The sequence below is a fragment of the Chlamydotis macqueenii genome, chromosome 5 (genome assembly GCF_036417535.1).
Source record: "Chlamydotis macqueenii isolate bChlMac1 chromosome 5, bChlMac1.mat, whole genome shotgun sequence".
In the NCBI taxonomy this organism is placed as follows: domain Eukaryota; kingdom Metazoa; phylum Chordata; class Aves; order Otidiformes; family Otididae; genus Chlamydotis; species Chlamydotis macqueenii.
This window is the reverse complement of record NC_141560.1, coordinates 44,044,723-44,061,358: the sequence shown is the minus strand read 5'-3', so window position 1 is coordinate 44,061,358 and position 16,636 is coordinate 44,044,723. Positions and strand designations below refer to the sequence as shown.

The following is a 16,636-nucleotide window of genomic DNA, read 5'->3' as shown; positions in this document are numbered from 1 at the left end:
CTTTTTTGACTGCAGCAACCACGCGGAGAAACAGGTTACAATGCAACCCATCCAACTTGGAAGGGTCTGTTGTGGACACAGGACTATGACTGATGTCTCCACCGCTGTTCTAGGTCTCTTAGCCCTCCTGCAGAAAGGTCAATAACTTCTTCCCCCAGACAAAAGCAGTTGAGCAGAATGTTCAAAGCAGCCACTGTATCAAAGAATTTCAGTTTAGTACAAAACTTTATTAATATCAATGCTGCGAAACTATAAAAGTGAACATAGAGAATCTGAGCAGGCCTGGAGCCTGTCCCATCCATCAACCTCTGGGACAGCAGCAAGGCCCCAGGCAGCCTTGTAAACAAACTAGAAAAAGCAAAACTTTTCAGTTTAACAGCAGTCAAGATTTGTCTCCGAGCAGAGGTGTTTGGAAGAAATTCCTCATTTCTGCTCTACAGCACTTTTAATCCAACTTTCTGAAGCAAGTAGGCATGAGTGAAAAAAACTGCCTAATCAGTGGCAAGAAAAAGCCTAGAGCTCTGAAAACAGAAACCACAGAATCAGTAGGTTCCCAGCTCCATACCGCCCTTGCATCCCACGAGGCAGGTAAAGAGCTCTGGCATTATCATGTTCGTAGTCTAAATAGCTGCAAGCACAGAATAGGCTAAGCCTGAGGTCTTGATAGATGCACATTTTCCAAGCCGCTTGCACACGGGAGAGGTTGGTGTTCCCTAGGCTACCCAAGCTACCCATCGCCTCACCCCCGTGAACATTCTACCTTTCCAGGATGTTAACCTTGTTAGCCAAGGCTTTCTCAGCTCAGTTAAGTACAACAGGCTGGGCACCCTGTCACGAGCTGCTCCACAGCAGAGTACAGGAGATGGTAACCTCTGACAAGTGATGACAAGCAGCTGTGGCAAGCTGGAAGCAGTAACTTCAGCGGGGTCTGAGAACATCTTTGAAGTTTTCCTAGTGCCTAGGAAAATGAGTGGTAACTCCACCTGGAGGAGGAACCGCGTACTGACACAACTTTCTTGAAGGGGAAGCAATGGGAATCAGGGAAGCAAGAACAGATCCAGGGAGGAAGGACAAAATAGAAGTCTAATGCCCTGCATGGCTTATACTGCCCATTGCCAACTCTGAATTTGTACCCTGTGATCCAGAAAGGATCAAAATAGTAAATCAGTTCTATAGGTCCTTCCCTTTTCGGTTCCTTCCTTGTGACTTTGAACCGCTGCTTTTTGTTCTCATCTCCTCCAGCTCCCAAGACAGTAAGTTAGCTTTGAGTTTGCTTGTCCCAGGGTTTGCCTGCCTCTGCCCTCCACGTCTGGACAAACTCCAGCTACCAATTCCCTGTTCTGTCATGGCTTTCAAAAGATGTTCTTGCTTCTTGGCCACCATCTCCTCCCGGCTCCAGATCAGAATATTAAAGCCTGAGAGGAAAAATTAAACACTGTGCATTAGAAACTCTAAATCAAATATACCTTAGGCTATGTCACTTAAATGCCAGAAATTCAAAATATTTTGTGTGTTCTAAGGTATTTCCAAGGTACAGAAGATGCAAAGATATTTATTGCAGACGTTATCTCCACACAGCCATGGAAATTTGATCTAATTAAGAAACAAGTAATTCCTAATCTCATCTGTTACAGGTCTAAGACCTAAATCTATAGCCAGTTCCCTTAATCCAGTATATCCTGCAAAAAAACGGAGTAATCTTGGCTCCACAGCCTAGGAAGTGAGGTAAATTAAATGGTGAGGGTACGGCCTAGCAGGAAAAGGCCCGCCCCCCCGCCACCGTTTCCTGCTGCTGCCACAGGGCCGGCAGATGGCAGCAGCTCCCTGCTGCGGGGAGGCTTCTCCCTCCGCCGGACTCCGCGCTCTCGGGAATGTTAGGCAGGAGACCACCAGCAAGCAACCTGTTTTCTAACCGCAAAGGTGGAAGACTGAAAAGAAGGTCTTGATCTCTTTCACAGAAGTAGGAAATTATAGGGGACCACTAGCAAGTGGGATTTGGGAAACCGGCACTCACAACTTGCTTTAGTCTGGAGAAACAAGCCTGTGACTGGAACCCACCCGTGCTTAGTGCCCCAGGTTTGCTTTACTTACCCATGCCAGAAGCCAGGGTGTCTCCCATAGGGTTAAATTTATTGAGCTGAAAATGGAAACACAATCGGAGTTTGTCATAGCATCACTGCTTATATAACAGAGTCATAAGAGCACCATGGCTTATGTAACAGCAAAAAACCATCTGGAAAACCCAGTGTTCCCTAAAGAGCATCCCAGAAAACCCATGGATGACCACAGACCAGCTCTGCTCGAGTCAGCAGCGTTAGCCAGCAGCCATAGCCCCACGAAAGCATGAGTCGGTCACAAGTAAAGCGGATACTCCTATTGTTCTAGTCCCTAACCCGTATCCCTTGGCCGCGGTTCAGTACGCAGCAGTCCTTTTAACACCAGCTCACCGAGATAATACCAGAAGCATTTGGATCATGGAGCTGACAAACCATCTCCCCGGTGTTTCCATCGAACACATCAACAGTTCGTAGCTCATTCACCGTGTACCCTGGGAACTTAGGGTCTGGGTAGCGACCTGCTACAATGAGGTCATAGCGAGGATGCCACGTTGCCTAGATATAGAGCAGAGTCACGGGGAGTTAAAATAAAGGGACAGAGCTCACAGTGACACACACAACAGACAAATTACAGTGCGAGCAACAGTTTGTACATCCCACCCACAACCTGAGGAACATGGGTATCCTCAGAACAGTGCTCTGCTGGGAGTTGCAGCAGCGTGAACATCCACGCACCAATGTAGTATCCTGACTGTAGTATCCTACAGCCGGGCTGCTAGCACCAACCGTGATACTCCTCTCACGCTGCACTGGCTTAACTCACCTTAATAGGTGTGAGGTGCTGAAACTGCCGGTGTGGATGTGGGATCACGTGCTGTGGCTTGGTCCAGTCTGAAGAGGAATAAACCCTGATTTGACTGCGCTGGTCTGTGCTCAGGAGCTTGGCACCATCTGTTGGGCTGAAGTAAGCTAGGAGCAGGGGACGATAAGGCAAAGAAAAGATCACAATGCTGTGAGTGACAAGAAACATAGAAGTCACTTTTCTCTGCTGTCTGGACTTCCATGAAATGGTAAAACTGCACTCAAGAAACAGAGGTTTGAGTCCCATGCTCTGCTTTTGTCAAAGGAACCGCCCCAATAAATTTATTTTTCTAATCTCAGCCATTGCTGATGCTTCCACATGCACCTCTTGAGGCACACTGCCACCATTCTTACGGCAAGTCTAAGACTGTGCGGCAGCTGCCCTATCCACCCCCCTGCCTCTGGCCACACATTCCCACTGCCTTCCTTGCTTCAACACTAGCTACTGCGCAACTTTGAATCTGAGCAAAAATTAATATTACCACAACAATAAAAGCTGAGCTGAGTAGACTCTCTGCAGACATCCATGCAGAAAAAATCCTTATCTCAACTCACCTGCATTGACAGGTTTGTCATGCGGAAGCAAATGAAGAAAATTCATTTTGTTTTTGATGTTTCTGAGGTCCCAGATTTTGACTGTCTGATCCACAGACGCTGTGGCCAACAACCACTCACATCGGGAGTTAAACTCCACATGAGTCACTTTCTTCTTGTGCAATTTTAGCTTCCAAATCTGCAGCAGAGGAAACAGAAAATCACACAGAAAAAAAAATAATCACGGTCTGAAGCAAAGAAATGGAAAAAAAATCTACTAGTGCAGAATAAAGAGGTCAAGCATTTGCAGAGTAACAGAACTCCTAAAATACACCAAGAATTTATCCACTGGAAACAAGAAAGAAAAAGAATGACCTTGGGAACTATTTAATTCTAGGAGAACTCTGATCTACCAATTTATTACAGCTATGAGAAAGGAAAACGCAATCCCTGGTTCATGGAGGGAAGTATTAGTACCACTGTACAAAGCAAGATCACATTTGGAATACTTTATGCAGTGCCAGTCTTCCACCTGCAGACCAAACTGCAATAGGCACAGAAAATGCGCTGCCAAGATAAAAATAAGAAAGAAGGACCTGTTTTGTGAGAGAAGACCAAAACAGTTTGCTATTTTTATCTTAGTGGAAAAGGTGAGAGGAGATATAATTGGCTTCTAGAAATACATCAGCAAAGAAACATGAGGGTAGGAGAAATATTTCAATTAACTAGAACAAATGGATACAAACTGGCCATGAATAAATTTCTATCCAAAGCCAGATTATTTCCAATCAGAAAGGTGAAGCTGGCCCACCCTCCACAATAACGGGTATCTCCCAAGTGCAATAAAGACTGTCACATTCTTTCAGGAGAAGAAAATGAAAGGAAGCAATTAACCTTGGATAAGCACAGATCATTTGGAGGACTCCTGACTCTGCTCACTAATTTACACAGCTGCTCTGGCCACAGCTCATTGGGTGCAAACTCATACAGATGTTACCCTTACAGGCAGGAGAAACGGTAATTCTGGCATGACGGTAGAGCACGCTCTGGAAAGCAGGGCTGACTCCCACTGCTCTCTGTATGTTTCTGTACTACCTCAGGCTCGAAGCCTGCCTTTGCCTGCCCTCTCCTGTCTAATGGCAGCAGTGCAATTTCTGTCCCAACTTTCGCTGAATAACTGGACCTACTCCAAGGTCACGGAAGGGTATACAGCAAAGCAGTGTCTCCAAAATTACTCCTGTCAGTGCGCTAAGTTTCTGGAAGCGTGAAGGTTGTTGGCAGAGGGTGCTCACATCTTCAGGTTACCCAATAATTACTCTGGCCAGTACCAAATACTCTTAAGGCAGCAGTAGCACACAACACAGAACTCGTCTGGGAATTTTTACTGTTACGCACAACAATGTGAAAATGTCTAATGAATGGCAGAAGCAGAGGACTTCTCACCACCTAGACAATGGGTGGACTCATCTCCTGAGCTGCAAGGTACTTGCTCCTCTTTTCAGGGTCCTTGTAGTGCAGGAAAGCACATGAAGCATGAAGATTCCCATAGAGGAGATGCTGCATGGAGCCATACAAACCTCTTCACCAGAAGTGCTGAGCAGGACCACGTTGCCCACATTATCACCTGTCACCACTGCACGGCTGCTTGCAGAAACATCAACACTGCAGTACCAGCAACTAGAGGGAAAGACACAAAAATCAGTGCTGCCTCCCACAGGCAAGTGAAGGCAGTGGAGCTCTGGTCCACATCTCGTCCCCCACAAAGGAGACTGCCACAGATTGTAACTGCAGTCTCCTGCCTGACGGTGCGGGCCCGAGTATCAGGAAGGGAGACTGCTTATCAGCAATGCTTTCTGTTGGTGACTGAATATGAAATAACTTCCTAGTCATTTGTGAAATGCTTATGGGACATAATAGAGGCTGAAAAGCCACTTGCTGCCTGCAGATGGACACACCTTGGGAAAGATCAGAACACCCCTGTGACATTGACAAATGTACAAAAACAGCTTTAAAATTATGTTTTCCACAAAACACTGAAGCAGCAGTAAAGAAAATACACAAGCTTTGGACTGGAAAGTTGCACATCAAACTGTCTCAACTTCATGCTCCAGGAAACAAAACTGAATAGGGACTTATCTGATAAAGACATACGTCTTAACCCCAGCTCTGCTGGGAGGGGAAGGGCAGTGAGAATAAAGCTGGGGTCATTTGGAAACTTGTTGGGAAAGTTTCACTTGTGAAGATAAATTATTCTAGAATTCAAGGTCATGGAAATTAGCATGGTGAGCCTGAAGCCTCCAGAAGGGCAGCAGGGTAAACTCAATAACCTGAAATTCAGATTGTGTAGGAATGTTTTGTGGATTTCCTATGCTACCTGAGCTGCTACAGACAAAACAGAACACTGATGACAAGTTATCCTGCTCTTCTGACCTCACACTTTATGAAGTGAAAAGCTGTCATAAGCAAGATAAGAGATGGCATCACCAGAAAGCAACACCAGAAGCTGCAGGCAGCACGCTCAGCTACTGTAAAAGCTAAGTGCCCTGTGGCTGCCTAGCTTGTCATCCACCCTGCAGTGCTACAGTCTGGACCAGGAGCCTGTCTCTAAGCTCCCTCACAGGACCAATTCATACCAAGCGTGTCCTAAGACTGGCAAAGATGAAGATGCTAGAGAGCACAACAAGCAGCACAGCATTAATGCGAAGGAACATAAAATCAACTTTGCGGTGCTCCCTTCTCACCAAACATTATGGTACTCATGGCCACAGTCCGGGGCACGGGAGATCACTTGCACTGCTCTGCCCTCAAGGTCCTGCAGACTTAGGGTGCCATCCCCTGATGCCACATAAAGCTTCACTGCCTCATAAGGACTGAACTTCATGTCTCCGAGAGAATCTCCTGGCCCTTTCTGCAATACACACAAAGCCAAGAGGCATCAAGGTTAGAGCAAAAGACAAAATCTTAATACAACATTCATGTCCTGGAGCACACTGCCGGTTTCCCTAGGTACAACGCACCACTTTCTGACAGGGCACGGACGTAACTCTATTTTTCTAATCTGTTTCCAATCTGAGCACCTATATTCTGAGCCTGCAAGTTCAACACCAGCACTTTGTGCTGCAAACCTCAGCAGCAGCATTGCTGCTTCTGCTACGGGGCTAGGACTAATTTGCAGTGAACCACCTGGCTCAGACCAGGCTTAGGAGATCACAAGCAAAACCAGCACCATTCCATGCAGAAAACGTAAAATCTCATGACAGCCCTGCACCAAGCTTTTCTTACAGAGACTTCATTCACCAGTTCCCTACAGGCTGCTTCCAGTGCTGTATCTGGTCTTTCTCAAGATACCAGCAGGCAGGACAAGAGCGGTGCAAGGAGAAATCCTACTGCTCACCCCATAGCACGGGAATCTTATGTTCTGTGTTATATCATTGTTATGTTAATGTTGTTTTGTTGTTTTTCCCCAGTCTATCTACTGAGGAAACACAGAAACTCTACACAAAGACAGAAAAGAAGGATGCTAGGTGGGAGTCCCCAAACTCTTTGATACTCAAGTGCATTCCATCTGCTGTTCACAGAGCAACTGCTTAATAAAGTCTTACTGTAAATACTAGATTTGAAGATGCCAATGAAGAAAAAAAAAAAGTCCCACCCATAGAGCCTGCCTGTCCTCACAGCAGTAGGAGGATGGTATGCCCCTTCAAATCCAGGCATCATTGCTGTGACAGGCATCCCCCTGGGATACGAGATCCTCATGTCCCAGGACCAAGTCTATCCCTCCTTGCTCACCTGGCCAGTCATCCCAGCACTACTTGGGTTCACCTTCTGCCCTATTACAAGGTTGCAGCTGGATCAGCCAGTTTGGAAACCAACCATGAAAGCTGCCACCCGGAAAGAATCAGGTGGGGAAAAGTAAAGAGGAGGCTAACTCAGATTCCTTCACTTACCTTTAAGCACTGAACTGAAGTAACTAATTGAAGAGCTCAGGCTTCCTCATAAATCCACAGAAAAAGCAACTCTGAGAGGGGATTCTGAGCACAGGCAGAGTTGCCTCTAGCAATTCATCTCCTCTTTCCGCTCATTACTGAAGGAGCCCAGACTCTTAATTTTCTTATTTTAGATAAGCCCTAAAAGTTAGGCGGGATGAACTGGGGTGATCCTTATGACACACACCACTTGAAGTCAGTGGCATTTGTGGAGAAGCACTGAGGGGACTATAAATTGTCCTGTAAAAAACATCTGACAATGAGCAGCACTGCTAACAGGTGAAGAGGTTAGAAGGTCCCTGGGGCACAGAGGTTTAAGAAGAGACAGCTGAAAAAAAATCCACTGGCACCCCCACACTCTCCCATATATAACAGGAAATAAGCAGCATCAAAGAGCCCCTCCCCTTCATGAAGAAAAACTCTCTCCTACCCATCACCCTATTTCAGGGAAAAATAAAAAGGTTGAGCCTCCCTGGAAGAGAGAGGATCCCTGAAATTCAGAGGATGTGAAGAAGAGGAAACCCAGCTCCCACAAATCAGACACAAACATCTCTCTCTCTCTCTCTCTGTAGCGTTCCTGCCAGCAGGACACAGAGGCCCAAAGCATTACTGTATTTCTTACTCCCAGTCCTCGGTGCTGGTGAAGACCCGGACCATATTGCCATTAAAATCCTGCAGGGTGGTAGTGCCGGCAACTGACGAAGTGTACAGCTGACTAGGGTTAAAAGGGTTAAACTTCATTCCTGTGATGGCCCCTCCAGCTCCCATCTACAAGGAAGGGGATGAACAAAAGAAAAATCCACTGAGTGATGGGGAAGGAGAAAAGTGTGTTCTCTAAGTCTGCATTCACTGCTATGTCCTTAACAGCAACAGTGAAACACACCACAGCCCTTCGAGGACGCAAAGATAACCATGACTTCCCACAAGATGGCCGTCTAGACAGCTGCCCTCCTGGCGGACAAAACTGCAACTCCTTCAGTCCCCAGGCAATGTATTCCCTGGCTGGCTGACACCGCACTGTTTACAAGAAGGGAAAGATGACTGGAATTTCTGGAGGACAGACCTCCTCCCAGTGTATATCTATGTTAATTTAGAAAGGGGATGAACGTTACAGAGTCTTTGAGCCCCTGTTGGAATGGGCGTGGCTGAATACAGCAACAAGGGGCCGTGCCAGCTATATCAACCGTTCATCCTACCTTAGTTTCTCACTTTAGATAAAGGGACTTTGTTTCTCCCCACTCAAAGATGTTTCCTCATCTGACACAGAATAAAAGGTGAGCAGAGAAAGATCAAGACCTAAAACAGACAGACCTTCTCTGCCTACTTTTTTCTGGCATCCCTTTAAGATAACTGTTTTGCCAGTTGCTGTATTATCTTTCCACTGAGCACACACCAAGTACTGCTTCATTATAAACTTAATCAACGCGCCTCAGTTCTCCCCACGCTAGAACCGTCTGGGACTTGGGAAGAGACATCCTATTGCATCTCAGTACTGCCCCATAGCTGGCTACTCCGCAATCCAAGACCCTTATGTGCTTCTTACAACAGACCTCAGTTTTGATCTGCAGTATTTGGTGGTACTCCAGGTTTCCCTCCCACCCATTCCACGCACCCAGAGGCTTACCCCTTTTATGAAGCAGGTTTTAGTAAGTACTTCATAGTCCCAAAGGATGATGTCTCCACCTTTAGAACCAACAGCTACAGTACTGGGGTGTGTTGGATGCCATTCCAGGCATGTTACTCTCCTGTCAAAGGGACTTGCTGTTCGAAACAGGCGGTATGAGGCGAGAGAACGCAGAAAGGGCAGCTGCAGACACTGTTCAAAAGATAAAGAGAATTATGATTTTTGCAGGGATCCACGAGATTCTCTGAATGAGGAGACTGCCATCAGTGTTAGTACATTCACACAAAATTCTAAGCCTCTCTGTAGAATGAAGGGAACACACTGTCCCCAAGGGAAATAACCTATGACCAACAAATCCGTATCAGCCACCGCACTCAGAAAGCAACAGAGAACTGAGAGATATCACATTTCAAATGATGTACAGGGAGTTCAGCCTCGTGGGCTGAGCTAAGAAGGCAGGATAATTAACATTAACAAGCAAGGAGAACATGCTTCCATACCAGTAAAAGGTACTTATGACCACCTATGTCTTTACTGAGCATTCCAAAATGTTACACATCATCCAGAGATACAGTATTATGGTCCTCCATCCAAACTGCCTGCAGCTCAGCTAAACAGCATAAGAGTGAACAGAGCATTCGAAATAGTGAATGAGAAACCATGGCATGATTGCATTGTTACTCAGCTGAGGAAGCATAGAATTAACAGAGAATAAAATGCAGAGTTACAGGGCCAGGTCAACCGAAAGGGAAAGCCATCTCAGCTCTTGCATTTGACAGAATTAAAAAACATAAGGATGCGCCAGACTTGGAGCCACAAACTGTGCCCATGAGGAACTTTAAGCCCCTTTAAAATTTCCCTGCTTGTGTTGAAGATGTTTTTACGTAGGGACATGAGGTGTCGAACAGGTCATGAAGGAGAAACTCCTCACCTGCCTGAGCTGTGCCCGAATGGAGCCTCCCAGCATGTTCTGGTAGACATAATGAACAATGCTGCACTGCCGCTCCAGCTGATGAAAAAGGACTCCGTTGTTTCTCACCACAGACCCACCTCGATTCCAACCTGCCAGAGAGAAAAAAAACCAGTAAAACTTACTAAGAGCCACCACCTGTCATGCTCATCCAATAAAACACATGGCAAGACATCTGCATTTGCTGCCACATCCATGAAAAGCTTCAGCCCCAAGATAAAAATCTCTAAATTATTCTTACACGTCTAAGGTGCACCAGCCTCTGCAAGCTCCAATGCTTCCTATAGTATGACAGAGCTTTGCGTATGCTTCCTCTTGTTAAACCTTCCTTCTCCTTGCCAAAGACTTATCAAAAAGACAACAGGAGAGGACTAAAGCAATGCCACAGGTGGTGCATCTCTTGGACAGCGTACAATTTGTACACTTCATACTCAGAATACAATAAAGCTATCCAAAGCCCCAACAACTCGGAAATACACCATGGGAGGTGGTAAGCCCCTGGGTACAGCAAAGGGAAAGTCAGACATGTGACTAGCAGAAATGTTAACACCTGAAAATTCCCCAAGCGTGGCAACATGAGTTCCCACACAGCTCCTGAAATGCTTGCTTGTGAATCAGAATTTTCGATCTGCTTGTGCTTTAGCCCGTACAGTCCGCCTACCGCACCGCGAGTTTTGTTTTTGATAATAGACCTGCTGACGCCTCATCGCCTGAAAACCTTTCTGTTCAGAGTGATTTTTGCTGAGAGTACAGCATGCTTCTACGTTTTGTTCATGTTCCAAGTTTTTATCTTCAGGGACCTTTACATAAAAAACGGATCTGTTTAGTCCCGCGTCTGTGATCTAATCAGCCCCACGGCAATGGTATGTAACACTCCAGGGGATCTAGACATCAAATGGGAAACAAGCATTTCTTAAGAAACAGAAGAACTATTTTCATTTAAGAATATTTAGAAAAAAAAAACCAGAAAACTGAAAACATAGCGATCACTCTATATGATCAGAATCTAAACAGAATCTTTCTTTAATGCAACGCTGAAGCCTAAAATGCATAAGTGTGAAACTAAACATGTCTACATAGTGCCAAGACTCGTCATACCTGTTGAAATAGGTAAAAAAGTATTTATGTTTCAATTCCTTTTTTTCACAGAAGAATTAGCATCCACAGTTCCTTATTCAGACTGGATAGAAATGGAGGTATTTTTCCCAAATTCCGTTTTATTACAGAGGATAATTTATTAAGAAACAAACTTTAGGCCTTTTTAGAATCTGCTGGAAGAAATCCTTTTAAAAGATCTTTCAATTGCAAGAAACTGAACCCATCCTGTACACCTCAGGAGAAAAAAAAAATTTTTTTCAAAACATATAAATATCAAAACTGGAACACAGAATGGAAAAGCTCAAATACAAAAGTCTTCATCTTAAAAAAAAAAAAATTAAGGGAAGAATATGATTGGTCTCATTTTTCCGAAGTATTAGCTCTATCCAGCTCCCTCTGAATCTTACAAGAACTGCAGATGCTCACCAAAGCTGGAAATCAGGCCATGAAGTTACTATGAAAATCATGCAGCTAAATTAACTACAGAAGATGCTTTAACTATCCACAATTATCCACAGGCCTCCTTTCAAACAGTATTTTGCCTCCATGTCCACTGTTCACACTGCCAACTGCTCCAGGTTTGGAGTTATACGCCAGACAACGGAAACAAACAAAACTGTAGAATTTGTGTACTGCTGAAAAACACTTCAGTAATTTCTGGATCCTTAAAGCCAAAATTGTATGGAAAGTGTGTAGTATTTCCACACACAAGGCAGTAACGCCAGTGACCTCTTAAACAACCAATGGAATTAAAGGTTTTAGCTGAGAAAACGAGGCTAAGCGGAGACCTTGTCAGTCTCTACAACTACCAGAAAGGAGGTAGTAGCAAAGTGGGTGTCAGTCTCTTCTCCCAAGTAACAAGCAATAGGATGAGAGGAAATGGCCTAAAATTGTGCCAGAGCAGGTTTAGATTGGGTATTAGAAAAAATTTCTTCAGGAAAGGGTTATCAAACATTTGAACAGGCTGCCCAGGGACGTGGTTGAGTCACCATCCCTGAAGGCACTTAAGAGATGGGTAGATGCGGTGCTTACAGACATGGTTTAGGGGTGGAGTTGGCAGTGCTAGCTTAATGGTAGGATCTGATGATCTTAAGGGTCTTTTCGAACATAAATCATTCTGTGATTCTATGAAAATAGTCCTTACTGCAGCTGAAGCCTACCCAGCTTTCTTGATAATGCAAAGCATTAGCCTTTCCAGTATCTTAGAACTTAATCACCTCTCCTTATTATATCAAAAACCTTTAAGGGATTTTTTTTTAAGTTACATATTAAAGGAAAAAAAATGCACATGAGGAGAAGTGATTTGTGGAAAGTCTGACTAGTCTAGTCTAAACATAGAGGGAGAAAGTATTCTCGCTTACTGTCGCAAAAGTTAGAACATGCAAAGAATTGGGTGGAAATGCCACTTTAGACTGCACGCTGTAGGACACCAACCTTACAACTATGAAACTGCATTAAGAATTGCATGGGAGAAAAAACAATGTATTACCCTGACTGGTCCTACAATAAAGCACATGTCTGGTAATTCAGGAATTCCACAAAATTTAAAAACCCTCAAATGAGCTGTGACAGTGTCTTCAGTGAGCAGGCTTCTGCCAAGGGGTGCGGAGTCTCAGAAATGAAACACGCATGCATGCGCACACACGCACACTCTCCAGACACGTAACTGAAGGATGTACTACCCCAATACATGCCTGCGTATCACTTCAATATATAACCCCATCTGAACACTCTCATGTCTGAACACGCTTCTTGACATTCCCCCTCTTCAACTAGTTGATGTCTGTCACTTAGGGTAAATCTGATTGGGAGAAACAGTAAGGATCTGAGGAAATGTTACCGATTTTCTCAAGGGGTTTGGATGTTTTTCTCACAAACAACCTCTTTGCTTGTGGCTCATTCCCTAGTTCCTCGTAGTCTGGTTTCCTCTTGCCAGCTGATTTTGCCTCTTCTGGCCAATGCTCATGAGCCCTCTCACGCTCCTTGCTCTTTGGCTGGTTCACTGGAGCCATTCTGTCTGACCACTAAAAGCAAACAAAGCATGGAAGGTAAGACTGTCATATGCTTTTAACTAGAAGACAGAGAGGAAAACGGGAATGACATATTCCAGTGGTGTGAAAGTAGTGATTATACCTGTACCCTCTTTCATCAGCATGACTCTAGCTTTTTGTTGTGTGCTGCTGGAGAGGGAAACAGGTTCAATAAACTCTTCTTTGTTCCCGTATGAAAATGGACGTATCCTAAAGCATTAGAATATGTTTAGACAGATGTGCTTCTACAGAACTTTAAAGCTTAAAACCCACATATCTGCATAAAGCACATCTGTGAAACCACATAATACCCTAACTGTTTCTGCAGCAGCTCACACTGAGCTCTTTAGATTCAGCTAAGAAAAAGGTCAGAGCTTTTACAACGACAGCCAGGGCTGACTGGTCTTCTACCAAATACGCTCTGAAGGTACTTCCTATTTAACGGCCACTTTTCCTCACAACCACCACCTGGTATTTGGATTGCGCTCCCACACTGGCTGGCAACCACACTTGAACTGCTCTTCCGACCAGGGGCGGGACGCAGCCACTCGTGTCTCGCCTCACGACCACCAAACGGCTGCCCAGCCCCCGCGGGCAGACGCGGGCCTGGCAGGGCCTGCCCGGCGCGGGCGGGCGGTGCGCCAGGCGCCGCTGGCAGCAACGGAGTGCCCCCCAGAAGATCCTCCGCCAAGAGCCTCGTACAGGCTGATCCCGTGCTAGCGCTGAACTTATTTATAATTCGTGAATGCCTCTCACGGATATCTGTCCGGGTTAAATATAGCTCAGCAGGCACGGCGCAAGCTGCCCCAAAGAGCGCCCGCTCCGCGCCTCCGGGCTTCACCCGGCCCCGCGGCCGCGGCCGCGGCCCCGGCCCCGGCCCGGCTGCCCCGCGGCCTGGGCGGGAACGGCCGCCCCGCTCTCACCTGCGCTCCAGCGGCCTCCGCTCCCCCGCCGCGGCCGAGGACGGCGGGCGGCAGCCGGCCCCTCCCCCACGGTTTCATAACCGGGGCGGGAAGCGGCGCGGGGGGAGCAGCGGCACCCGGCGCGGCCCCGCGGGAAGGCCCGGCCGCCCCTGGGAAGCGGTGCCCAGCCCGCGGGCGGCGCGTGCCATGGCCGCCGCCGCAGCCCCTTCGCCACCGAGGGGCAGCGGCCGGGGGAGACCAGGCAGGGCCAGGGGTGCCTCCCCCCGCCGTGCTTACCCCTGCCGGGCTCCCCAACGGCGATCAGCAGGAGCAGTAGCCCCGGCTCCGCTGGTGCGGGAGGGGCACGGGATGCGGCGGCAAGGCTCACGCTCTGCTGCGCCGGTGGCCTGGCCCGAAACACAGAAAGTCTCTGCTGTGTCCTTTGGCAGCTTACTGTTGTTGGGTTTTTGGCACAGGACTTATACTCTTACGTACTTTATTAGTTTCCAGAGCACTAAACTGGCATATTAAAGCTGTGTGATAATGGCCCAAAATACATCAACCAAGTGGCAACCAAAAAAAAACCCCACCAAAACTATTTCAAAACCCAACTTCCACAAGATGCACCTGGTGTTGGAACTCAACAGAAAAAAAAAACAAAACACACTTTAATGGCTGATAAAAAAGTCACAGCAAGCTCAGAAACTACCAGCTCTTACGCGATGAAGCAGATGAGAATGGGGAAGGAAGAGCCCTGCCACCACAGCTGGGGGCACCAGCGCATCCCCCTTCACCTGCGAAGGAGGCCACTCTGCCGGCCATGTCGTGTGAGGAACCTTCTCTGCGGAGCAGCTGGGTCCCGTGCTTCAGAAGGCCTACCAGTAACTGTGCTGAGTAACTAAGGTCCAGTCATCCACACGGCTGGCTATGAACACAGGTCCTAAAATATCTATACATAACCACTCTTGAACTGTGGGGCTTTAGGGGTTTGGTTTTGGGTGGGTTTTTTGGGGTTGTTTTTTTTTTTTTCAGTTTATAGTTACCTCTGCATTTTCTTACATAGTAAGAAATGCATAGAAAAGCTACTAAGAAAAACAACAAAGACCCAGACTCTATGCTTTTCTCCTGAACTGTAACAACACTGTATTAGTTGCTGCCGTCCTGCATATCAGAATGACATACACAAAAATCATAACCACTGACAGACAACACGGTCTGGTCTGAACACACACGTCAACTTCATTAGCAAATCTGAAAGTCTTATCAACCACTTCTGTAATACGCTACATTCTTCTTAGAACTGCACCCATTAGTAAAAAATAGCAAGAGGAATAATTGAACGTAGCACTTCCCTTCTTCCCCCTGAAGCCTGGAAGGCTTGATTTCCAGGGAAACTACTACAGAAAAAGATCCTTCTTGACAGTGATCAACAGGTTCGTCTATAGGTCTGCAGAAGTCATCATCACTGGAGACAGAATATATGCAGCTCATCAGGAATCACCAACAAAACACCAAATTACATAAATCTTAATATATTTTGTTTTTCATATGCTTTAAAAGGAGTACATTTCTAAATTTGTAACTGAAAAGGGGGCCCTGATACCAATGTTCTTAAACTAGACTGACAGATTTGTATTGATTCAATGTTCTATGTATTAATCCTAAAGAAAACTCTGACACTGTTATCCAAGTTATCTCCAGCAAAGATAAGCACTTTTGTCCCTGCTCCGTTCATCTCCCAGCAGTATCGTCCCTGTGCAGAGCACAGGCACATCCACCTACGTGTTTCCCTCTTGGAACTATCACGCTTGGCATTTGAATAGAATAGAATATTTCAATTGTAAGCGACCTACAACAATTATCTAATCCAACTGCCTGACCACTCAGGGCTTGTCAAAAGTTAAAACACATTATTAAGGGCATTATCCAAATGCCTCTTAAACAGACTTGGGGGATCAACCACTTCTCTAGGAAGCTTGTTCCAGTGTCTGACCACCCTCTTGGTAAAGAAATGCTTCCTAGTGTCCAGTCTAAACCTCCCCTGGCACAGCTTTGAACTGTTCCTGTGCATCCTATCACTGGAGACCAGGGAGAAGAGATCAGCACCTCTCCACTTCCCCTGTGCTTGCACCTCAGCCTCCTTTTCCCCAAACTAGACAAACCCAGAGTCCTCAGCCTTTCCTCACAGGACATTCCTTCCAGCCCCTTCACCAGCTTTGTTGTCCTCCTCCAGACGCATTCAAGGACCTTCACATCCTTCTTAAATTGTGAGGCTCAGAACTGCACACAGTACTTCAGGGGAGGCCGCACCAACACTGAATACAGTGCTAAATACAGTATGGTAAATACCGTAATGTTATCAATTACTAACACCAAGTTTGATTTCCCTCTAGAGAATCACCAGATATTTTTAAAATTATTATTCACTAAAGACAAGAATAGCTGATAGTGCACAGATCATGCACAGAAGAAATGCCACTGCCCTGGGGTGCCACAGCTCAGTGTCTGAGCAAGCCAGAGAAAAAACAATTTGAAAAAAATATTCTTGTATGTATTTATAGTCTCACATTCTTC

General features: G+C 46.0%; 1 protein-coding gene across 2 annotated transcripts; it reads right to left on the bottom strand.

Moving 5' to 3' along the window:
- Positions 1–206: 206 nt before the first annotated feature.
- On the bottom strand, positions 207–14,219 carry DDB2 (damage specific DNA binding protein 2). 2 transcript variants are annotated; one of them, XM_086748916.1, is made up of 11 exons: positions 14,084–14,219; positions 12,971–13,154; positions 9,994–10,124; positions 9,063–9,254; positions 8,061–8,206; positions 5,030–5,129; positions 3,474–3,651; positions 2,881–3,026; positions 2,448–2,612; positions 2,092–2,137; positions 207–1,415 (listed from the first exon to the last, which is right to left on the bottom strand). In XM_086748916.1, exons 1-11 carry the CDS (start codon positions 14,159–14,161, stop codon positions 1,171–1,173), a joined length of 1,611 nt encoding a protein of 536 aa, XP_086605042.1. In that variant the 5' UTR covers positions 14,162–14,219; the 3' UTR covers positions 207–1,170. The 2 variants fall into 2 exon arrangements, with proteins under 2 accessions (XP_086605042.1, XP_086605041.1); XM_086748915.1 differs by lacking the exon at positions 8,061–8,206 and adding an exon at positions 6,194–6,360.
- Positions 14,220–16,636: the final 2,417 nt, after the last annotated feature.

Coding starts and splice junctions, on each gene's coding strand:
- DDB2 (XM_086748915.1), bottom strand. CDS start 14,161: ATGAAACCGTGGGGGAGGGGCCGGCTGCCGCCCGCCGTCCTCGGCCGC. Junction 9,255..9,993: donor TTCGGGCACAGCTCAGGCAG/GTGAGGAGTTTC, acceptor TCTTTTGAACAG/TGTCTGCAGCTGCCCTTTCT. Junction 6,361..9,062: donor AAACCTGCTTCATAAAAGGG/GTAAGCCTCTGG, acceptor TGTGTATTGCAG/AAAGGGCCAGGAGATTCTCT.